Source organism: Agelaius tricolor, unplaced genomic scaffold, assembly GCF_023055355.1.
Source record: "Agelaius tricolor isolate 1412-34295 unplaced genomic scaffold, bAgeTri1.0.p SCAF_38, whole genome shotgun sequence".
NCBI classification, from domain to species: domain Eukaryota; kingdom Metazoa; phylum Chordata; class Aves; order Passeriformes; family Icteridae; genus Agelaius; species Agelaius tricolor.
This window is the reverse complement of record NW_027269298.1, coordinates 4,621,721-4,644,647: the sequence shown is the minus strand read 5'-3', so window position 1 is coordinate 4,644,647 and position 22,927 is coordinate 4,621,721. Positions and strand designations below refer to the sequence as shown.

The 22,927-nt window shown below is 43.2% G+C and overlaps 1 protein-coding gene across 16 annotated transcripts in view; it reads left to right on the top strand.

The window, feature by feature from the left end:
- STRBP (spermatid perinuclear RNA binding protein) overlaps positions 1-22,927 on the top strand; it is a 75,235-nt gene that overhangs the window by 14,491 nt on the left and 37,817 nt on the right. For 12 of the 16 annotated variants that reach the window (XR_011683659.1, XR_011683658.1, XM_071454147.1 and 9 more), the window contains exons 2-11: positions 7,969-8,144; positions 10,255-10,472; positions 11,243-11,408; positions 13,116-13,260; positions 18,530-18,624; positions 19,034-19,129; positions 20,039-20,150; positions 20,734-20,831; positions 21,295-21,406; positions 22,117-22,209. Coding sequence is in view for 14 of the 16 variants with exons in the window: in XM_071454147.1 (XP_071310248.1) it covers positions 8,142-8,144; positions 10,255-10,472; positions 11,243-11,408; positions 13,116-13,260; positions 18,530-18,624; positions 19,034-19,129; positions 20,039-20,150; positions 20,734-20,831; positions 21,295-21,406; positions 22,117-22,209 (1,138 nt within the window). In the remaining 2 variants the exon portion in view is untranslated. The remainder of the gene's footprint in view (positions 1-7,968; positions 8,145-10,254; positions 10,473-11,242; positions 11,409-13,115; positions 13,261-18,529; positions 18,625-19,033; positions 19,130-20,038; positions 20,151-20,733; positions 20,832-21,294; positions 21,407-22,116; positions 22,210-22,927) is intronic. The other 4 variants (XM_071454144.1, XM_071454146.1, XM_071454153.1 and 1 more) reach the window with 3 other exon arrangements.

Sequence of the window (22,927 nt, the reverse complement as noted above, 5' to 3'; positions counted from 1 at the left end):
CTTGGGTCACAAATGACAGTTCTTGCTCTGCCATCTCAGGCTGGTGTGGTGTTTTACTTTGGTGGATATTGTTGCTAACTTTCATGCCTAAGTAACCTAATTCAAATCTTTTGGTAGGGTTATGATGCATTTGAAGCAAATAATTGTGCTCTGAGGCTGAAAATGGATGCCAGGGTACTGTTCCCCAGAGACAAACCCCAGTGCTCTGTTGAACGGGTGCTGGATTCTGAAGGGTTTCAAAGAGCCAAATTTGTTCCCTAAACAGCCAAGATTTTAGTCACAAATTCTGTTTCAGACCTTTCTGTGGCATTACATGTTGTGACATTGAATCAAACTTAAAATAATGTGATTGGATGGGCAAGAGACAGCAAGAGAAAACACTTAAAACCTTAAGCTTTCAGTAACTCAGAAACTTTGACAATGTGTTCTTTGACAAAACAGCCAATTAGTCAGGAAGTAGAAAATTATCCTGAACTTGTTCAGGAGTCAGAGTGGAACTAAAACATGGGAAAAGTCTGATGGAGGATGCGCACTGGCTGGGAGCACAAGAGCTTTTTACACAATACTCACAGAGTCCAGTGATCTTCCATTCCAAATCCTTTTAAATCTTCTCTCTTTAAAAAAAAAAAAAAAAAAAAAGTCACTGAGGCAGCAAGACTGACATACTAGAAAATGCATTTCAGGGTAGAGTCATGAATGTTTAAACTGGCTGAAAGGCAAACCAAGGGGGTTTGCAACACTGCAAACACATATCAGTGTCTGAACAATTGACATCAGGGAAGGAATTCTGGGGAGAAACTTCCTTAAACTGCACCATTGAGGGTTACTGAAATTTTAGTCAGAAGGAGAGCATTTATTCTTAAAAACTTCTTAATGCTTTGACACTTCGTGTAAACATTGGGAAAACACAGCTCTCAAACACGTATTTGCATTGTGTTATTTGGAAGAATTACTAAATTTGCTTTGTTTATAGCCAGAGCTTTAGAATCCATGTTGCTTTTCTCCTTCCTCTTACTAATTCCCAGGATATGCATTAGCCTGGGCTGCAGAGCAGGGGGCTGACAGTAGAGCCAAAGTAGGCTCTTGCCTCATGGAACTGATGAAAAGTGCAAACCACCAGTACAAGCAGATCCAGTGTTACTGTAGGACAGTTTGGGCTCCGGCCTCCTTCTCTTTGTGGAAATGGTATTTTATTTATTGCCAACACAGAGGGAATGCCATGCTTTCCAGCCCTTTCCATGAGTGTGCCTTTGCCTCCTTGGCAGCAGTCCCCCATCCTGGCTGCTGGGCTGCAGCTCGGGTCCACCTGCAGAATCCCATATTCTATGGGATATGAATCACAGCAGCAAGGAAACTGGGGCACTGCAGCTATTTCAGTGAAGCTGAAGGGTGCTGGGGAAGCAATGTCCCTGTTCTGAATCTCCTCAACAACGTGGCTGTTTCCTGGGCTGGTTTCTGGGCCAGTGAAAGGCGAGCAGGTAAAGGCAGTGCTCACAAATCCAGGGATGTGGGGAGTCTCTGGGAGACTGGAGATGTGCAAGGCTTTAGTGCTGGGCTGTGAAGCAGGACAGGGCTGGCATGGTGAGGACCCAGCATGGCACAAACTGGGTGGAGGAGGTAGAACTGTGATTCTCTTTTGGAGAATGTGATGTCATTTCAGGCATAGATCCAGAATTTTGCTTAAACCAGCTCTGTCTCTGGGAAAATGACATTGCAGATGGTGAGTGTCATTTAGTGTAATGTAATTCTGTTATTAATTTAGTTAATATTTCAGCTGTAAATGAATGCAGTCTGAGTTAAGAATTTCAGATGATTTTGAGTGTGGATGTCACATTATGACTGCAAAGTACCTTCATGTTTCCTTTGACCAGTTTAGCCAGGAAAGCAGGAATGCAACATTAGGGTGTCTCAAGTCACAAATCAGTTCAGTGTTTCACAGACATTGAGAATCCAGTGGTGGTTTCTGCTTTGTCTCAAATGAATACTTTGCTATTCATTATTTATGTACTATCTAATCTGTAAATTTTTATTTAAGACACCTGCCAAGAAATGCACCCTTTAAGATATTTTGTCTTCTGCGGTGCTCAGTTTTACAGGCAATTCAGTTTTGCATATTTCTCACTGTTTGAACAGGAAAAACATTAAACTGTTCATGTGTCAATTTGTTATTTAAGTGTCAGCAGCCAGTTTGTAAAACTTTTTGCACTTGGTCTGTCTCTAGTCAGTCTTGCAACTTGACACCCATACCAGGAGGTGAAGGCAATTTCAAAATTATTTCATTAGAGACCCTCTGTAGGCCTGGCTCTGCTGGGGGTTGTACAGGTTTCAGGGAATGTGAAGCCAGATAAAAATCTAGAGGGAGATGTAAAAAATACCTTGAGGTGTGCAGCTGGTGCTGCTCTGAAGGCCACCTGGTGAGTGTGGTGAATACCTTCCTGTCCTCAGCAGTCTGTAGTAGGCTCAATCCCAGGAGGATTTATATTCTTTCCAAAACTCTTCTCTTTCTTATACATTACAATTCAATAGCTGCAGTTATTTCTACTAATGTCTGTTTCTTTCTGGGACTAGATGGTGTGATTCCATCTGAAATAGAGCATTTTTTCCTCAAATGATTGCATATGTGCTCACACAGTGCCTCTGTTGTTCCTTTTTTAACCTTCCTGTTAGGCTGGTAATGATTTCTCCTTAGACCATCTTTTCACCTTCTTTCCAGGAGCTAAAAATATGAGCTACACTCCACACATCCCCATTTCCTTTACCTTAATGCATTAATTTAGATCAAGCAATTGCTTGCCTTTGATTCTTCAACTTCTTTAATTACTGCACCAGTGTGATTTCTTCTGGCTCTTTTTTCACTCCTTACTGCACAGTGGAGGGGCCTCCATGTGTTCAGTGATTTTCAGTTGCATCTCTGACCCGAGGGTCCCGCCCTGGCACAGATGGATTCTCTCCAGGAGCTCTCCAGCAGCTTCCTGCAGCTGACAAATGGGCAGCTGTGCTCCTTGCACTGGGAGCCTTCTCGGAGCTCTGGAGCCTGGAAGGTGACTTTGATTTCTCTGTTCTGATGGTTACGTGTGCTGTGGGTCCAGAGCTGGTTATCAAGTTTGTGCCTACCCTGTCTTTGGCACTTGGAGCTGGGGGGGGGGGCTGCCTGGCAGGGGCTGCTCCCAAGAGATCTCCGAGCACAGGAGCCTTTGACTAAAATATTATGAGAACTGAACAGGCAGGAGTAATCCCAGACTCCAGTATTTGTTGTATGAAGTGTAAGTTTGCCAGAGGAAGTACCTTTTCAGCTTCTAACTATAGCATTGCTTTGTAATTATTCATTTGGATGGAAAATTCCAGCCTTCTAAAGGTTATCCCAGATGCAACTTTGCCAGGAAATGCATTACATATAATAATAAAATAATATTACAATAATATTACAAACAATAATAATAAAACTCCTATGAATACATGGTCTCCAGGTGAAACTGGATGCTGAGCATACTGTTGGAAGCAGTCTGAGCCTTGTTAAATATGTGTCCCAGTGTTACAGGACACTGCTCTCCACAATGCTGCTGGGGCTCTGAGTGGCCAGGATTTCTCTTTGTGTGGGGAAGGGGAAGTTCCATGCAAGGAGCTGGGATTTTAAATAGTGAATATGTGCACAAGGCACAGGTCAGTCATATTTTACAGATTTTTCTGCCCTGTGCTCCTCTCTGAATCCTCATGAATTGTATTTCTTATCTGTCGTCCCCCCCGGTTTGTTGATACTTTTAACATGAAGGAAAACTATTTTGATATTTCTCTGTCAGTTATTTTGACATTAATCAACACTGCAGATCTTGTTTTGTTTGGTGTCTGGGTAGATCATAAAGAGAGTTGCTGAAAGAGTTCAATTACAATATCAGCATCTCTGCCAAATGTATTGAGCTGTTCTGAAAAGCGGCTTGTCTTTTCTGACCCAGATACACAGTTTCCAACTGTGGGAGATGCTGCCAGAAAGACTCTTGGCAGAAGGCCAGCAATAAAATTATACTGCAGAAAAACACAACATATTTTCAGCAGCATTTTGTGTGGTGTGATGAAAAATTACCTGTCTCCTGAATGCAAAGCAGAGGCTAAAATAAACTTCCAATTTGAAGTTGCAAGCTTCTCACTCTGACTTTTGAAGGTAACAAAAACCGATATACATTCCAGTTATTTTCTATTATTGTGTGGGATGCACCTCAGGCTGTGTTAGATACTCATTGCTTTGTTATTAGCAACCTCTGTTGTTCTTGGTGCCCTGTCAGTATAAACTCTGTCTGCACACTGCAGTTTCCCATGGCAGATACCGGTCGGGGTAGATTTGGAAGGTGCAGGGTGTTTAATGCTTCAGCTGAATATTGTTAGCATGTGCCTTCTTGATGGAGCATTTGAAACCAATTTTCATGGTGTTCTACTTGGCCTGGCCAGGAGCCTGGAGAGCAGCTTGCTGAAGTGAGGGGTTTGGAGCTCTGGTGTCCAGTGACCCCAATTTCCTCTTCTCTGTTGCACCAGTAATGCTTCTGTGCAAGGTGGTGCTGCAAGGGGATACTGGGGTGCCAGACACAGTTCGTGCCTCCTTTCTAGAGGCTCAGAGCACCCTAATTCTGGTATTTCAGTTTCCATGGAATGCAAGTACCTGTTTCTCCTGCCTTTTCACTTCCCTGTTCACAGGCACTTGGAGGTAGCTGAGCATGTTCATCACCCCTGGCTGTTTAACTGTCTGTCCCCTGGGAATGCAGCTGCAGATGCAGGAATATCTCCTACTACAAAAGCCTCATCTGAAATTCTTTTTGCTTGTCTTGAGCCAAAGCATAAACTTCCTCTGTGAAGGATGGGATGTTTAATGGAAACGTTGCTACACTGTCATGGTGTTTTAATAACATTTCTAATGTGTCAAATCCCCAGTGATTTTAAACCACACTGCAGACTCTGCGCGGCTCCACTGTGACCTGGTTTGGAGACAGAGATTATTTACCCTGGTTTTACACTTTAGGGGCACATGATGCAGAGCAGAAGTGACTTTTTCAAGGTCACCAAGGTCTCAGTAATGCAAGGAGCTTCCTGTACAAGTTTCCTTGCAAGTGTGGGTGGCTGCCCCTAGGTAAGACAGCCACACATTTAAATATTGTGCTTTTTAGTCTGAGCATCAACTGTTCCTTCCCTGAGGATGCAGGAGCAAATATCCTGCTATGGTCTGGTAGTGGAATGAGGCTGTTGGATTTATGGAATTGCTGCTCACTTCACATAATGCTTTCTGATGTATTTGGTGCTGAGCTATGTTATGCTGCCTTAGTCCATATGGTTGGAGCAGATTTGATTTTGGTTTTCCTTAATTTAATTCTGTGTGCTGTCAAATGTACTTTATTCTGTATATTGTGTCTGCACTTTTATAGTAAACTCCCTCCTGTTTAGTGCTTTTGTTGAAAATGTTTTCAAAGTCTGAACTAAATTAGGGTTTCACTCCTATGCATGTTTCTGAAATATTCGTAGGATGTTAATGACTTGGAAGACATCGTGTATCAGCTTCGACTCAATTTTTGGGATTTTCTTCCAGCTTTCTGAATTTTATAATAAAGATCCCTTTGTAATTCATCTGTCTGTGCCCTGACTTCAGCCACGCACTGCTGAGAAAAAGGGCAGGTAAAGAGCTCATAAATACCTTCATCCAACAACCTTTACTTGTCTTGAAAACAAGAAAGCAGGTCACCACTGCTCCATCCACTGCTAGGGCAGAGAATGGAGAGGTGCTGGTGTTTTCACTTCATCAGCCCAGCAGAGATTAACCCCTGTTGTGGCTGTGACACATTCATTTCCAGCCCGTTGTGGATTGTTCAAGAAGCTGAGAAGCACCTGGCCCAGGCAGGGCTGCCCCCAGCAGTGAGTGTTTGCAGACTCCTCTGGCCAGCAGCCTGCTCAGCACTTCGGGAGCACCAGAGCTTGCTCAGCCACCTATCTCTGGCCATCTGCTTGCCACAGCCTGGGTGAGCTGATAAGCAACAGCTTGCAGTAGTCTGGGGAGGGAGGCTGGCCTGGAGTGTTGCTGGAGTCTGGAGACATTGTACTGGGCATATGCTGAAGTCAGCAACACATTCCAGTGCCCTTCTCTCTGCCTGGAATGCCAAGTTACAGCTACCACAGAAGATAACAAACCGAAAATGTGAAATGTGGGAGTGACAGGGAAGAAGAGTAGGTGAAGATAGCTGGAATTCAGTTTGCAGAGAGAAATAATTTGAAATAGATTATCTAGAAATGTGTCTCATAAAAGTCTCTCTAGTTTGCTATTTGCTGACTCAAGTTAATATTATTAAAAAGCAAAATGACCTTGTAAAGAATCTGGCTGGTTCTGGAGATGGTGAAAGGTTGTTGAGTGTGGAGGAGCTTATGACTAGTTCACAAAATAAATACTGCCAAAGCAGTGATCTTTGCTTAGTTTCCCTCCCAGCTGCCCCTGTCTGACTTCCAGGATCTCTTAAGAGAAAGAACATCCCCTGTGTTGATTGCTTCTGGGAAGCAGTTTGGTGGAGTGTTAATACACCTTGGTGGGCACAGAGCCTCTGTGATGATGAGAAGTGGGGTCAGTCAGCATTTTCATTAGCTTGCTTTTCCCAAGTATTTTTAGTATGACTGCACTTAACTCTCTTGGGGTTTCTTCCTTGGCAATTTTCAGCTGCTGGACCAGACAGGTCCGTGCACAGTGTTCTCGTCTGACTTTTTGCTTTACCCAATTCTACATCCTCAGTTTAGTGGTGTGACTTACAAGCAACTATCAGGCCCTTGCTGCCAAGGCTCCTGGTGCTGTAAACCTGCTTAATTTGTTCCTAACCAGGGAAATAGGGAAGCAGGATCTGCTGTTACCTTTTCCCCTGTCACATTCAAATCTCTGTGGGATGCAACATTTTAATTATTCCCTGTCACATCACAGGTTTAAGTATCTCCTCAGCTTTCAAGTCATCTCACCTATCCCTCTGCTGTTGCCAAACATGCTTTTAATTTCTAACAATGTCAGGCTTCTCTGACACACAATATGCAAAGTGTTGCTGGAGAAGGGGTTCAGCATACAGGAGAAAAGGAAACATTATGTGTGTGTCAATCTGCAGAAATTTACTGACTGGGTTTCCAGTTGCTTCAAAATGTTGCTGGAGAGCTGATGCAACAATATGTGTAGAGAAAGGAAAACAGGAATTTTCTGCAAGGACTGGAGTCTCTTGCTGTGCAGTGAGTTTATGCTTCACTCTCTCACATTACCTGCTCTGCTCTTCTGCTCTTCTCTCTCACAGAGCATTTCTTTGCAGTTTTATGGTGCCAGTGCTGGTGTTGTTTCCCAGTTTAGTACAAGAAGGCTGCTCCTGCAGGATCCTTTCCATGCTGTGTTGGGAAAGGCAGTGCATGGGCAGCACAGGCAGTGTGGGTGATTTCAGCTCCTCGCGAGTCTGACGTCTGCAGTTTGTTAGAATCTGCTTGTCTGCCTTTAAATAACAACTTGCAGTTATTGCAACCTGAAGCCTTGGTTCTTGTGCAGCATCTGACACAGGACTGAGGGCTGCACTGAGGATTTCCATAATTACCTTCTGGTAATTAAATGTAGTTGTTTGATTCCTAACGTGCATGCGACTCAAAAATAAGAGACTTTGTGAGCTGGTTTCACATGGAGCATGTTTGCCAGGTTGGATTTCCTGTCTTCCTCATCCCAGAAGCTGGGATTGCCAGGTGGCTGACAAACCTCCCTGGGATCAGCTCTAACTGGCATGGGGAAGTCATTACATGTGTGTGGGCACATCCACAAAAAAGTTGCTTTCCACAGTGACATCTGTTTGCTCAGATATAAATGGATCAGTGACTGTCCCATCTGGAAGCTGGGGTGCTTTGATCAGTGGTTTGCCTCATGTGCTGCATCCACCACTTCTGGAATCAACATGCCATCACTGCTGATTTCAAGTTGTTTCTCTCTTTTTGCAGGTGAATTAGAGAAAGTGACTCCCAGAGCACCTTGGCTGTATGAACTCTTGAGCTGTCAAGGGACTGAGAGGCTTATGAAGAGGTTCTGTCAGGCAAAACAGTGCTTAGCAAAGACACCAAGGAGGAGGGAAAAGGAGAAAGGGAGGGAGAGAGAGCTGAAACACTAACAAACCATGGTAGGTATTTGTTGTCTTTCACAGGGGTGCATTAAAAGTGTTTTCTGCTGCCAGGCCTGCATGGGGCCTGATCAAACCTGAGAGAGGGGATTTTCTGACCTTGCACTAACTGAGGGATGGTACTGTGTGCTTTGAGCAGAGCAAGTGAGGTTTGATGTATTGTCAGCCTCTTAAAGCCAAAGAATGTTCTTGTGAGCCTGCAGTACATGAATTATTAAATACCAACGAAGGGGATGCTCATAAGGTTTTCTAATAAAACTGGCATTAGCAGGCTGTAGCAAACAGCATCAGTGACCTTGAACTCACAGATTTCATTACCAAATGCTCACGTTCCCCTTCCACCTCTACCTGACAAAAGCAAGTTTTGATTATTCACATCCATGTGTGTGTGATTGAAGGTGCCTCTGTGCACACTTCGTGGCAGTGTAGCTGAAATGTGTGTACCAAATATAGCTGGTGTGTATGGTTTAAGTGAGGAGTCACTCCTCATCTGCCTGGGTTTAGCTGCAAATAGAAATCCCTGAGATGTGGGATTTGTAAAGATGTGCAAGTATGAAGTATTGTCATGGTGAGATTCTGAAATGTGTTCACAAAAAGACAATAAACCTACTTAGTTGCTGAACAATGAGTAGAGAGTAGTTTAAATATACTTATATATTTTTAAGTCCTCTAAGGTTTTTATTGAGAGAATGGAAATGAGAATAAATGCAATAAATTTTAAACACAGTTGCTAACATTTGTGTGGCTGGTTGCTGCAGGTAGGCTGTGTGTTTATATTTGTATTTTTTAAAAAAATTACCTAAACCAAGACTTGTAGCAGTTACAGAGGGAAAGGGAGAAAGAACTCTTTGCAAAGCAGAGTTGTTAATATATTTTAAATAGTGTCCCACTCTGTCATTCTTTTTGGCCTGAATTGTAATGACAAGTTGATCTTGTTAGCCCCTCTTCATTAGAAAAGAAAATGTGTCTCACAGTTAGGAATTAGCAGTTTGTTTCTGTTCCACTGCTGTAACTGACATTTTGTAGGGTAGAAGATGGTGGGTGAGTTGGTAAATGCAGCTCGGCCGTTTCCCTGCAGCCTGGCTGTATCCATGTTGTGGATAACCACAAGAGGGACCTCCTGGAAGCATTCTGCAGCCTATCAAACTGCAGGGGATAAAACCAGCCCCTGACAGATGAATTGTTACTGCCCAAATTATCCATCTGGGTAGGAACACAAAAATTAGGAAGGGAATGATGTCATGACCTTCAATGGAAGAGACACAGGGAGTGCAATAAACCAGGAAATCATGGACAGTTCCTTAATAAGGATCCAGCCTAGAGGCCTGTGAGGTTGTTCAAAGGCCCTTTGTGTCCTTAGGAGTGGGTACAGCTACAAACCCATGAAAAAGGGGTGAAAATGACACCTAATTAAGGTGCTTAATGTGTAGGAGGAACAGAGGGGTTTGGCTGATGATTCTGATCTGGGAGGCTTTCAGCAGTGACTGATGTGTCTGTAGAGACCAAGACTTATTGCTGCCCTTGCCACGGGTGATCACAGCTGGACTGGGGCACTGGTTAGATCCAAAAAGTCTCACCTGAATAGTCTGCAGCAAACCCAAAACTTCTTAGCACAGGTTACCCAACTAGTGAAGTTTACCTCCCTCAGCAGTATCACTCAGAAATCTGAGTTTCACTGCAGGCTTTTTTAATTAGCACTCTAATGTCTTCCTATTCATTTGAATGTTTTTTAAAAAGAAATTTCGGTCTCTTACCATTTATCTTTATTCTCATCTTCATTCATGCCTTTGCAAATCCCTGTGCAGTGGCTGAGCCTCTCACAGTTCTGTGCTGCCTCTGAGGGATTGGTTCTTTGGCTGCCTGTTCCAAGCTGTGCTGCTCTGGTCCCTGGCATAAACACAGGAGAGGTGGCTGCACTCAGCACTTCCAGAATATGCAAAATTGTATTTGCACAGTATCAATAACTTTCACAAAGCAAGAGTCATCTCTCCTTGCCTGCCCTCGTTTCCACATGCTATGCCCAGTCTGCACCCTCCCTGCCAGGCAGGATTCCCATTCAATGCTCCAATAAGTTTGTTCTCTTTTCTTCCTGTTTCCCACTCCACAACAGAGATCGATCCGATCTTTTGCTAATGACGACCGCCACGTAATGGTGAAACATTCAACCATTTATCCATCTCCAGAGGAGCTTGAAGCTGTCCAGAACATGGTCTCAACAGTAGAATGTGCCCTTAAGCATGTCTCTGACTGGATGGATGAAAAGAACAAGTCTGCAAAGAGCGAGGGTGATGTGGAAGCCAAGGAGGAAGCTGCAGAAGGCACTGCCAAGTGAGTGAAGCCTCAGCTCACAACGTGTCCCTGTGCTGCTCTCAATGGCTCCTTTCCTCCAAATAAGAGTCGTAGTGTTACCTGGCTCTGCTGCAGATGGATGTTCATAGAAGGAGGGGGATATATTTGGACTTTTTGATGTGAGAGCACGTGGGGGGAGTGCAGGGAATGGCAATAAGCCCAGTGTGGGCAGCAGTTGCTCTCTATTTCTTTGCTTATTTTACTGTGATGTTGTGAAGTTGCATTTAGCAGACAAACCTTTCAGCAGTTTTAAGCAAATACAATTCCCTGGAACACAGCAGTGCAAATTGACAGCCATGTGCTTGGGGGCTCCTGCAGTCTGATACAAAAAAGACGTTTTTATAATACAGCAAACAAAGTTTCCTAAGCCTCCATTACTTTCCATTATTGCCATAATTTAACTCCTGCTGGCAACTCAGCCCCACTGAGCATATCAGCCCCAATCAGCATAGATGCTGATTTTTTATAAAAAAATAGTCCAAGTGTGCAGTAAATGCTTTGGAGACAATTGGATGAGACAAAAGCTGGTGCTGGCCTGTCAAAGAAGCATTTCTTGCATTTTACTCCATGCTTTTAAACAATCCTAGTCTACAAAACTGGCTTTTGTCACAGTCTTTTTTCTCAGCACTCAAAAATTAAGTGTCCCTATGTTGCTTTGAAAATTCTTTACTGTGACTCTGAAAGGTTCCCCTAAACTGTAGCTGGAGAATAAAATCCCCTTTAATTACCCTAAATTGCTTTATTTCCAGGGATCAAGGTGGTCGGACGTTATGTGGTGTTATGAGAATTGGCTTGGTTGCAAAGGGCTTGCTGATCAAAGATGACATGGACCTGGAGCTGGTTCTCATGTGCAAAGAGAAACCCACAAAGACCTTGTTATGTATTGTTAAAGACAATCTCCCAGCTCAAATTCAGGTGAGTTCATTGCAGCAGTCCTCCCACAATGGCTGATGGCACTGCAAGGGCTATTTGGGGAAAGGCTGGAATTTGTTCCAACAAGAAAGACAGATGATGTAAAGGAATATGCTCTGAATCTAGGATGGCATCTGGGGCGTGTGACGTGTTTAATGTGGTGACATGAAGTCCTTACTCACAAAATGTAACCTCTTCCTGCTGTTGTTGCCCTGCTCCTGTTTGTGCTGTCAGTTCCCTGAGGGCAGCTGACCTCTGTGTGTGCAACTAACCCAGGGTGGGTTTGGGTGCTCTGGTCCACCCAACATCAGCTGAACTGCAGAAATCTTTCCTGCTCTAGTGTGTCCCTCAGTCCCTGTTGTTGTCCCCTGCCTGAACCTGCAGTTCCCCATTGCAGCTGCTTTGCTTGGGCTGTTCCCACATAAACCCCTCTGTGCTGCCAAGGTGAGAACATGTCACTTTAGGTGGTCACTCATTTGGGCTCATGTTAATCATGAGCTCACATTTTTTTTATTTATGGCTACTCAATTCTGATGCTGGCATCCAGTGGGCAGCAGTTGCAGATTGTTTAGGGATACTTCTGAGGCTGAGGGATCAGTCCAGCTTCCAGGCTCACCAACACTGGTGCCAAGGAACTGCCCTCAAATGTTCCACTGCAAGTGCCCCTCTCCAAACCACAACCAAACTCAATCTGCTTTTCTTCTGATCGGCTTTTCTCCCAGTTTTACCATTTTTGACAGCTGTTAGTTCTCACCATTTATTTTGTCACACAAAGGGCTTGTTCTAATGGGCTAATGTTGTTCCTAGAGATGTGGCCCTATCCATAGCTAAAAATACAAAGGATCTTTTGAGTAGTAAAGAGTAAATTTTACTTGTTTGAAAATGATAGGGATGTATTGAGTATTAAAGAATAAACCTTGTAATGAGGCATGAAATGAGGAGGGCTGAAAGTGAGAAGTTAGTATGTGCTTCAAAAAAGTGAGATAAAATGAAAGAATAGACATAATTAAAATATGTGAAGACTGAATAAATTCAAGAGACGGGCAGGTAAGATCCTGTGGGGAAGGACTGTGAGTGATTACAGAAAGGGATGAGGGAAGAGGACTCTGACTGGTGAAATGCTCCAACTGTTGTGGGCATGGCAGACAAGGAGAGGCTCTGCAGAGGGATCAGATGCTGTAGGTGAAGGAGGGTTTAGGCCTGTTAGTGGACAAAAGGAACAAGGGAGGCTCAGAGACTCAGGAGCTGCTGCTTTGAAGGCTCATGGAGAGCAGATGCTCAGCCATTTTCATCCCAACAATGAGGGAGCTGCAGAGCAGACTGCAGCAGGGAAGGGGTCAGAGCAGACATCCCACCCACCGGTGTGCGGAACCAGGCTCTGCACAGAAGGGGTGGCTCGAGGCCTTTGAGCCATCTGTGGCTGCCCTTGTGCTTCTGGAGGGTGAGAGAGGTCCCAAAGGGCTGCTGAAAGACCTGCAGAGAGATCACTGCAGGGACTGTGGTACAGTGCATGTTAATGGAGCAAACTGTAAGGCAGTTGTAGCACTGGCTACAAAAGAAATGTTTTAAATTGTTTTTAATGAGGGAGGCAAGGCTGCCTTTGTTGCTGCAATGCCCTGTAGCCTTCTCATTAGCTGAAACACATACACAGATTCTTCACTTTTTCAGTTGATTTGGGAGAGTCTTGAAATCTTTCTTGGTGACTTTCAGAAACTTACAGAAGAGAAGTATCTGGTGGAGGAGCATGTAAATGAGGCAGCTATTGTTATCCATAACACAAAGGAGCCCAAGCTCACTTTGAAGGTGATACTCACATCCCCTCTCATCCGAGATGAAGCAGAGAAGAAGGAAGGAGGTACACAGAGCGTTTTAATTTGGTTTTAAGACTGTTCTAGCTAATGTCCTGACTGTGCAGCACAGGGTTAATTGGCAAGTATGTTTTTAATTGTGCATCATGTAGTGACTTGACTGGCTATTGCCACCATGACTTATATTATTTGTGCCTTAAAAAGACAGCAGTCACTTAAATGTCATGTAAATATGTGTAGTTTTCCTTTCAAGCAATATTCCTACAGTGTTAAGTCTGACATACAATTAGATCTTAGTTCTCCTTTCTTTCAGACTTGCTATTTAATTCTTGAGCACCTGGCGCTGCACAGTCTTGTTTGCAAATTAAGTCAGTCAAGTGGGATTGGTTCATAGTTTCTTGAAAAACTCATAAAAATGTTTCTCTTTATGTAAAAGCCCTCTCCTGCAAAGCTCGCCAGAGTGTCGTCCTGGCCCTCAGTTTTTATTGATTGATGATGTGTATGTTTCTGGCTTTAAGAATTTCCTAACTGGGATACAATTGAAGTTATGGTGCTGTGATACAGCACTTTTGCTTCTGAATTGAACGTTGTACCTCATGTCCTTAGAGTAAAATAGTTCTAGAAAACTGTCACTTAGTCCTTTCCGTTCCTTCTCCCTCACCGCGGTGTCACACAGTTCTGTGCTGCAGGAGTGGGGCCTGTGGTACCAGTGAGGCTGGAAACAGACTGTGAGCAATAGAGAAGAGCAAATGTAGCCATACTTTGTTGTATTTAAAAAATCTTTTCAGTAATTTCTGCTTCCGCTTCCCAAACCTATCCCTAGAAACTTTGCCACTGGATGATGTCAGACCTTTGACCAACTGGCCACTCTCTGTCATGACAACTGAGGCAGCTGGGCCCGTGTGGGCTAGGGAACTCCCTGTTGCTCTCTTCCCATTTCTAGACTTGCCACCAGACCTTTGCTTCCTCCCTCTCCCACATGGAAAACCGACGGGGTGAGAAATGTTGGTCAGTTTTTCCTGGTTTTGTTGGAGGTGATGGCAGGAAGGATCCCTTTCCAAGTGACATGTAACACTTTGGCAGCAGTTGAATGTAGAAAAATCTTACAGAACAGATGAATGGCAAAGATCCCTTAATTACACTGGCTGTTTATTCTGAAATTAGCAACAATGCTGTTTCCAAGACCATTAAAAATAAACTGCATATTGCTTTAGTTGTTCAGCTTCCCACAAGATGCTGAGACCAGCCCTGGAGCTGCTGCAGCTCATCCATGTTCATGAGAGAGCCCCAAGTGTAGGACGAATTCCGATGGTGAAGGATTTGTGAGATTCCCACCGGGGATACGGTTTTACACAAAGGCTTCTGCCCAAGTATTTTCTTGTAAAAATTGATGCTGTAATGCCAGCGAAGTCCAGGAATTTCTGAATTAATCTCAGACTAAAGGAGAGTTGGAATTTTATGCTTTCTCATGCTTAAAACGTAGGTGGTCTATTTTTTTTTCAGTATCTTAAAATATTTTCAAAGGTCTCTACTATATTTTTGAAATTTAAAATGGTTTTACCACCTCTCCTGAAGTGGTTATACACTGTCATTCTGTGCAGCTGCTGAGAGCAGGGAATAGGGTCATGGGTCTCATTTTAAAGTCCAGGTTCCTTGGCATTGATTCATCACAAAGAACAGAGACATTTATCATATTCCTTTTCAAGGTATATGGAGCATTATGCAGATGTCACTAAATAAGTTGGGAGGGATACAATTTTTTTTGTAATCTTTCCAACCATTTAGATTGGAATCACATAGAATCAGACCAAAAAAATTTCATGTGAATAGGGAGAATAATTGGAGAAAACTGGTGAAAACACCTTGATCTCCAAAGCACTGCCATATTTTTTCACTACCACTGAACAGTGTCAACCAAATGTAAGTAGACTTCCTATGCAGTTTTACAAGCCTGTCAGTTGGCTCCATGCATTCCTTTGACTGAAGGAGCTCAAAGTGCTGCTGAACTTGCCTTTCATCTTCCATGTAAGATAGGCCCAGACTGCCTGAGCCTGTGGAAAACTGACCAAGGTTTCTGTGGTGGGATTAGCACTAATCTGTCCTCTAACAACCCAGGTCAGGCCAACGGCCCTCGTTCCCAGTGCTCCCATTGTTCTGTAGGAATGCTGTGTGTGCCTTCATGCCCTGATGTCAGAATGTATTGAAAAACATTCCTGGATTTCTCTTCAGTCCCCACCTCTTTGGAAAAGTGTTCATGTTTAAGATGTGGTGTTTGTCCTATTTGTTTTTGCTGCTCCTTAGCAAAAATAAATAGTGGCTCAGTGTGTGTGTGCATTTTGGTGTTTCTCACAAACAGCTACCCATAAAGCTCTGCTTTCTCATGTTGAGAAGTCAAGCACCTAAATTTGCCTGCATTTTGCATCCGTTTAAATTTTAAACTTCTTAAGAAACTGAATTTTTAGTCACAGCATCAAATATAAATTGGGCTTTCCAGACCAGAACCTTGTATCCTGAAAACCAGTTATTGTTACTGAGCATACAGTAAAACAAATAATATAATTACAAACAAGCTGGCTCACCAAAGTGGGGCTGAAGTCCCGTTGCTCCTGGAGCAGGACATGGCCAGTGATGCTCCCAAGGGGCCAAGTGCCACTGCAGGGGCAGCAAGCCCCAGCCTGCCCTCCCCTCTCTGGAGAACACAAGGCTCCTCGTAGGGCTCAGATGAATGGAGTTGGCAGCTCCTGTGTGAAGAGAATGCTACAGCAGTGGGGAGAGAATTCCTGAGGGATTGGTTCTGCGTTGCATAGTGTGAGCTAACGTCAGGGCTTTAGAATTTACTCTTTACTAAACTCCTTGGATCGCTGCCCTTGTTAAAATGACAAGGGAAAAAGGAAAGCTTTGCAATCCCGTTTGAAAATTTTGATTTGGTCTCACTTTCCTGACTGGCAGAGCATGAAGAAACATGCCATTCTCCTGAGGGGTCTGAAGGGAGCCCGCTGCAAGCCGCTCGCCCTCTTCACTGCCTGTTCTCTTCATCTTTCTGTTTAATAGAATCTTGCACCACAAAGTTGGCAGACTGCAACATCAGGACACTGGGGCTGAACAAGCAACTGGCAAAATTCTCCAAGATATTTGTAAATTAGGCCTTGGAAAATGGTCTTAATCCTGTAAGAAAATGTATGGTTCTCAATTGTTGAAACACATCTTAGGAGATTTTTGGTTCACCTGAATGACAGGTGACATGTATTTTGTTTGGTTTGTAGTTTAAATGAAAAATTAATTTACTTTATCAATGGCTGCAGCAGTCTTTAGCAAAGCCTCATATAACACTGAACCCCAGTTCATTGCAAAAAAATGATGATTTTGCAGTCAGTCACCTTTGCCATTTCTAACGTTTTAAAAGAAGATTCTGATCATTCATTGACAGTACTTGTTTGATACAATACTTGAGCTTTAAGCAGATGTTTATATTGTCTGCAGTGAAGTTTTCTCAGAGAACTACCCAGATGGATGTTGAGTAATCCTGTGCTACAAATGTCACTCCTGAAAACAACGAAACTGCAAAGGAAATTTAGAAGCAAATCTTGTGTTCCAAAGTGACCTTTTGTGCTCAAAGAAAGCCAGAGCTTTGAGACTTTGCAGCTTTTATTTGGACACTGATTTGCAAAGCAGACAAGAGGAGTGATTAATCCCAGTCCTGGAATGCTGTTGATGAGGGCAGTAACAAACAATGCAAATATCTGCTGTGAAGTTCACAGGGGTTAGAAAATAAGCTTATAGCACTTGAGTCAGCAGCTGTGAACTGCAACCATCACCTGTCAGACAAGATACTGGTTCTGTTCAGTTTTACACTGGTGGGGTTTTTTTGCTTTGGGCTCTTTTATTCATCATAACATCAAGTGCTTTTACCAGAGCAACCTTCCCAGGAAATGGCTTAGGAGAGGCAGCCTTAACATTAAAGATGCAATTGCTTGTGCAGCCAGTCCCATTCAAAGGAACCCATGGAAATGTCCTTGGAGATGGAACTAACAAACTGATGGTACTTTTTCCTCATAACCTGTCCTGGTATTTTAGATGTCTTGCTGGATTTTGCTCATCTAGCAGAGTTTTCAGTTTGCAATGGATTTAGTATTTCATTCACCTCTGCAAAGGTCTCTAAAGACCTGGAGAATTAATCATTATGAATAATGAAAAGAGTCCATTTCCAAATTATTTCTTTTTAAGTCAAGAGTAACTATGTATTCATAGAAAAATGTCATATTCAAGGTTTTAGTTAAGCCATGGATTCATTTTGTTATTCCAGATGTTCTCAACATCAGCTAAAACTAGTATTTTTGTAATGTGATTTCACAGAAATGTAGAATCTGTCATTTAATATAGAGTTTCCAGAGAATCTGGATGTCACAAACTCCTTTGGATTAAAATACAATAAATACAGAAGGACTGATAGAGATTTCCCCTTAATGTAGAATTGGATGTGGCTGCTAAAAGCAGTTTGTTACAAGTTGGCTGATAAAGGGGGGGAAGGCAAAAAAGTGTAAACCTGGACAGAAAATATCAGTGTCTTGTCTCTCAAATCCATCTTTGAATTTCCTCTGTTGGTTTCAGTTGCTGTTGGGAAGCTTTTACTTGAGGGCACTTCCTCTCAAATACATGAATGACCTGGAAGTTACCAAACCCATTCTTTCATATGCTCTGGTTATATGAAAGACTAATCAAACTAAAGTATTGTACTAGCAGTTCTGTATATTTCTTCCATTGAATTATACTGGCTAGTACTGTTAATGCAGTATTATTTCAAATATATTCAATGTTTTCTTTGGAGTTCTCAACAATTGCATGGATGTAATTTCACTTTCTACCTATTACATTTTTTTTATTACCCTCTGAGAATATCTTCCTCTTGTCCAAAGAAGCTTTGAAATTCCGTGCCACCTTTGTGGAATAAAAGTCACAAAGAATAAGAGGAAAAAAAAGCCCAGTACATCCCAACAGAAAAAAAAAAAAAAAAAAGGAAAAGTGCTATAGAGCTATTTTCTGCCCTGAAATGTGTTCTACATTTTTAATAAGATCCCAGATTGTCTGTAGCAGTGGCCATCTTTATTATTACTATTATTTTACAAGGAGTGAATGCCTTTGCTTCTGTTGCACACGTGCACATTTACTACCTTTAATGGCTTGTTTAAATTAAATAACACCGTGCACTTAAATTCTGGGAGTCTTATTATCTCATTGAGATGCTGCCGCTCTTTTTGTATTGTGACAGAAACCCCTTGGTCAAATTGTATCTGTCTCTTTTTATCCCATTTTTACCAGTAGATAATGTTGCGATGAAAGATCCTCCGGACTTATTGGACAGGCAGAAATGCCTGGAGGCCTTGGCGTCTCTGCGGCACGCCAAATGGTTTCAGGTTGGCTCTTTGTTCTTACCTTGTTGTTATTGTAGCCTTGCGAGGTTTTATTTGAGACAGTTTTAATTTTAATGCCTCTTTAATTTCTGACTAGTCCCTCCTAGAGCAAAGGTCTAGAATTCCAACCCAGTGCTGTACTGTGTGAGGGCAAACGTGACAGGGAGACAGTCAGCTGGTCCAGAGTTGTCATGAGGCTACAAAAGCAATCTTGACATTTCGCTGCCTTTTTTATACGTCTCTCTAAATTCAAGTGTACTTTTATATAAGTGTTTTTATTTTGCATGAAGCTGATTAAGTATTAAGTAATAATAATTTAAAATCTATCCCAGGACTCTGTGCATTTAAAAAGAAAAGCAGAATTGAAGACCAGGCTTTTGCAGGTGTATTGGAATCATTTTGTTTGTTTTAGGCCAGGGCAAATGGACTAAAATCATGTGTAATTGTCCTTCGTATTCTGCGGGATTTGTGCAACAGAGTCCCCACATGGGCACCGTTGAAAGGCTGGGTAAGTACAGAAAGAGCTGAAGGCCGCAGGGTCACGTCTCAGATCTCCTGAGAGTTGCAGCAGTGTCTGGACTGAGAAAGCAGAGTCTTGTATGAGACTCCTCCTTCTACCCCTGCTCCTTTGCTCCCCATTAACTGCTCCCTGTGTAGAGGAGAGAAGGCAAGTAGTTCTTGAGTCTGTGATGCACTGATCCCATGGAGAGGGGCACACTGATCCCATGGAGAGGGACACACTGATCCCATGGAGAGGGGCACACTGATCCCATGGAGAGGGACACACTGATCCCATGGAGAGGGACACACTGATCCCATGGAGAGGGACACACTGATCCCATGGAGAGGGGCACACTGATCCCATGGAGAGGGACACACTGATCCCATGGAGAGGGACATACTTTTGTGGGCCTCGCACATCCCAGAGGATTGGCAACAGACTCCCACTTGTTGCCTTCCATCCCTCTTGTTTAGTATTCTAAAACTATCCTGCTCCTGTGACAATGCCACTCCTGCCAGCGGCTGTTGCCCTTTCATGGGCAGGTTTGCTCTGCGTGCCTGGAGAGGAACACTCTGTAGGGCAGCAGAGATGGTGTTTCTCTTGTGTGGAACTGAAAGCCCTCTGAAAGGAGAACATTCATCTGGCTTGACTTTAGAGACCTCTCCTTTTTGACTTTTTGGGCAGACAGTGAGGACACCAGCTGCTCTCCAAAAGGTGACTCAGACCAGGGGGACAGAGATGTGCCCTGCTTGAGGACATGGCCTCATCTGGGGCAGGTCTCTGTCCCTTAGACCTGTAGTGGATTACAAAGTGTCCTGATGTGAATGTTCATCCCCTCTACCCCTCCCCCCCATTTTTAACTTTCAATCACAGTTACCCTTGTGTCCATACTAATCGTAATTTAATGTCTTCTAGCCACTCGAGCTTATATGTGAAAAATCTATAGGTACTTGTAATAGACCTTTGGGCGCTGGGGAAGCGTTGCGACGAGTGATGGAGTGTTTGGCATCTGGAATTCTGCTTCCTGGTAAGGGGCCAGGTGAACTCCAGGAACACAAAGGGATGCTCAGCCCACCTAAGCATTTAGCTGTTGCTGTAGGATTACATGAGAAATGCCTGCCGTGAACTCTGAACCTGCCATGGAGTGAAATTAATGTTTTTTTTCTTTGAAATATAAAATTAAAAGAAAGGATTTTGCATAGTGGTAACTGTGTGAATGATATTGCCACTGCAGGAGAAGTTACCGGGGAATGTTAGATTTGTTATAAATTAACCCCTACCTCATTAAGGGGTTGCAGGTAAATAGACTTAATGATTATCTGGTTTCTACAGATTCCTTGAAATCTACATATCTGTCCAAATTATGAGTTTTCTTCCAGACCTACTGATTTCAGTTAATGTTATCACCATGTGCAGTGTTTACTCTGATAAGGTCTGTGGCCACTGCAGGGGTATAAAACCCTGGGTCAGTGTGCATTGTGTGAGGCCTGAGTCCCTGCTGGAGAAGGGCTGCTGCCCTGTGTGCAGCAGCTGGGCTCAGCTGCTCTGTCAGTCCCTGTTTGCACCCTGCTGCTGGTTCCCTCAGTAATCCCCGTTCCTCTCCCTGCCAGGGGGCCCGGGGCTGCACGACCCCTGCGAGCGCGAGCCCACGGACGCTTTGTCTTACATGACAGTTCAGCAAAAAGAAGCCATTACACACAGTGCTCAGGTAGGCAACTCTGTGTGTGCTGCAACTGTGAGGAATTCAGCTCATTAGCACCATTTATTCTCTGCCAGGATGGCTTGTTTTCATGGCAGTCCTGACAGTTCTTGGGCTGCACTATCGTGGAAAGGTTAAACCATAGATCAGGAGTGCAAGAGTTAAATTTGTGTGAAATCTTATCCTTGCAGAGGCAGCGGGGTGCCTGTGCACCCACCTCGGCTCCCAGCACAGAGCCCTTGGGTGGGCTTCCTGTCAGTGTGCCCTGCATTCTGTGATACAGAAATTCAGGAGTTTTATGTTTTTAGACATTAGTATTTCCCACAGCTATTGCAGAGGCCAGCTGTAAAAGCTGTCTTCTTGTCTGTCAAAACCACAGAAGTAGTTTTGTGTCTAAAGACTTACTAAAAAACTTGAGCAACTGAGGTGAAATCCTGCTGTGATTAATGTGTGTGTCCACTGTCCCTTTCAGCACGCGCTCAGATTATCAGCCTTTGGGCAGATCTATAAAGTTTTGGAAATGGATCCCCTCCCATCAAATAAGTCATTTCAGAAATATTCCTGGTCAGTAACTGACAAAGAAGGTAGGTATTACTTGTTCCAAAAGTCACTACTTGAGCAGCAAACTAGGAGTTAACTTAGAATGGGTGAAGTTCGGAATTATGTGCTGTGAATGTGAAGTAGAAGCTATTCTTTGTTATATGTGCGGTGATTTTTGTTTTTCCAATATTTCATTGTGAGAATAAAATCTGGAAGTTCTGGTCTCTAGAAATACCAAGAGACAAGAGGCACAACAGCCATAATATAGCTGTTGATTATCTTTAAGCACAAAGTCCCTTGGCATGCAATGAGCAGAAGTAGTGTTTGATTCTTATGCTGGCGAGGAGAGACTGCAGACGTGTCAAAAAGCATATAGTGAGTGTCCATAATAAGAATTACTCAAAAATTATTCCTAGAAAACAATATATAGCTAACTTTAAAAATTTCCATTTGTATTTTTTTTGTAAAAACAATACTGTTGGAGGTCTTGCTTAGACTAAATGTGGAGAGCAGCACTGCAGGTTTGTAGTCCTTATCCCACACCTGGTACTGGACACAGAGCTCCTGCCTGGCCTGGCAGAGTGAGCAGTAAACCAGTATTGGCTTTCATGTAGCAATAAGAAAGCTGTGACTGATGGATGAGTTCTTCTCTCTATAAACAAGCAAGAAACAGTGTGGGACTAATCAGACTCCTGCTGTGGGATCGTGTTTTTCCTAATGGCATATCCATATTACAAGGAACTTTATACCCTAGGTACAGGCTCATCTGCTCTGAAGAGACCGTTTGAAGACAGTGTCGGGGATGATAAAGATCCAAATAAAAAGATGAAGCGTAATCTGAGGAAAAGTAAGTGCAGCACTTCTCCACTCTGTTTTCAAAGATCTATTGTACAGGGGGAGCTGCTTTAAAAGCTTCTCTGTGTTGGTGTGGTAGAGCATGTGAAAAAGTCTTTGGAACAAAATTGTTGTCTCTATCACCCTGCATTTGGAATGTCAAACATATCTCTGTGCATCTGAATTTCCCCTGACGTGCTTTACTAACTGAATGATTTGCATTTTTAAATGGGATTACCCATCAAGTTATACCAGAACTGAAGCTGCCCAAGCAGCGAAGGTACTTTATTGGTTACATCCCTGTATTGTGGGGTCTTTTTAAAGTACTGCAGTGACTTTGGTGAGTGAAGATTGCACTCTCTTCACTCTTCCCCTTCCTGAGTTAGGTGCTGGTCTCTCAAGATCTCCCACAAGGAAAATAAGATGTGTAATCTGCAAACCATTGATGTTGCACATATGCACAGACTAGAAGTCTCTTGGCATTGCTGGGATCCAGTCATTCTGGGGGCTATTTTCATTGTGGTACTTGGATGCCAGTTCTGGATCTGGTTCCCCATTAGCTATAAAACCTGTTACTCCTTTTACAGCAGGCAGGAGGAATACAGCTAACTGCAGCAGAATGTTGTTAATATAAAACCAGGTCACTATAGTTGTTACCCCGAATTAGAATGGCTTATTAAAGACTTAACAGTGTTATGGCTCTCCTCACCCTCTTGAGAGGCTGAGGGATG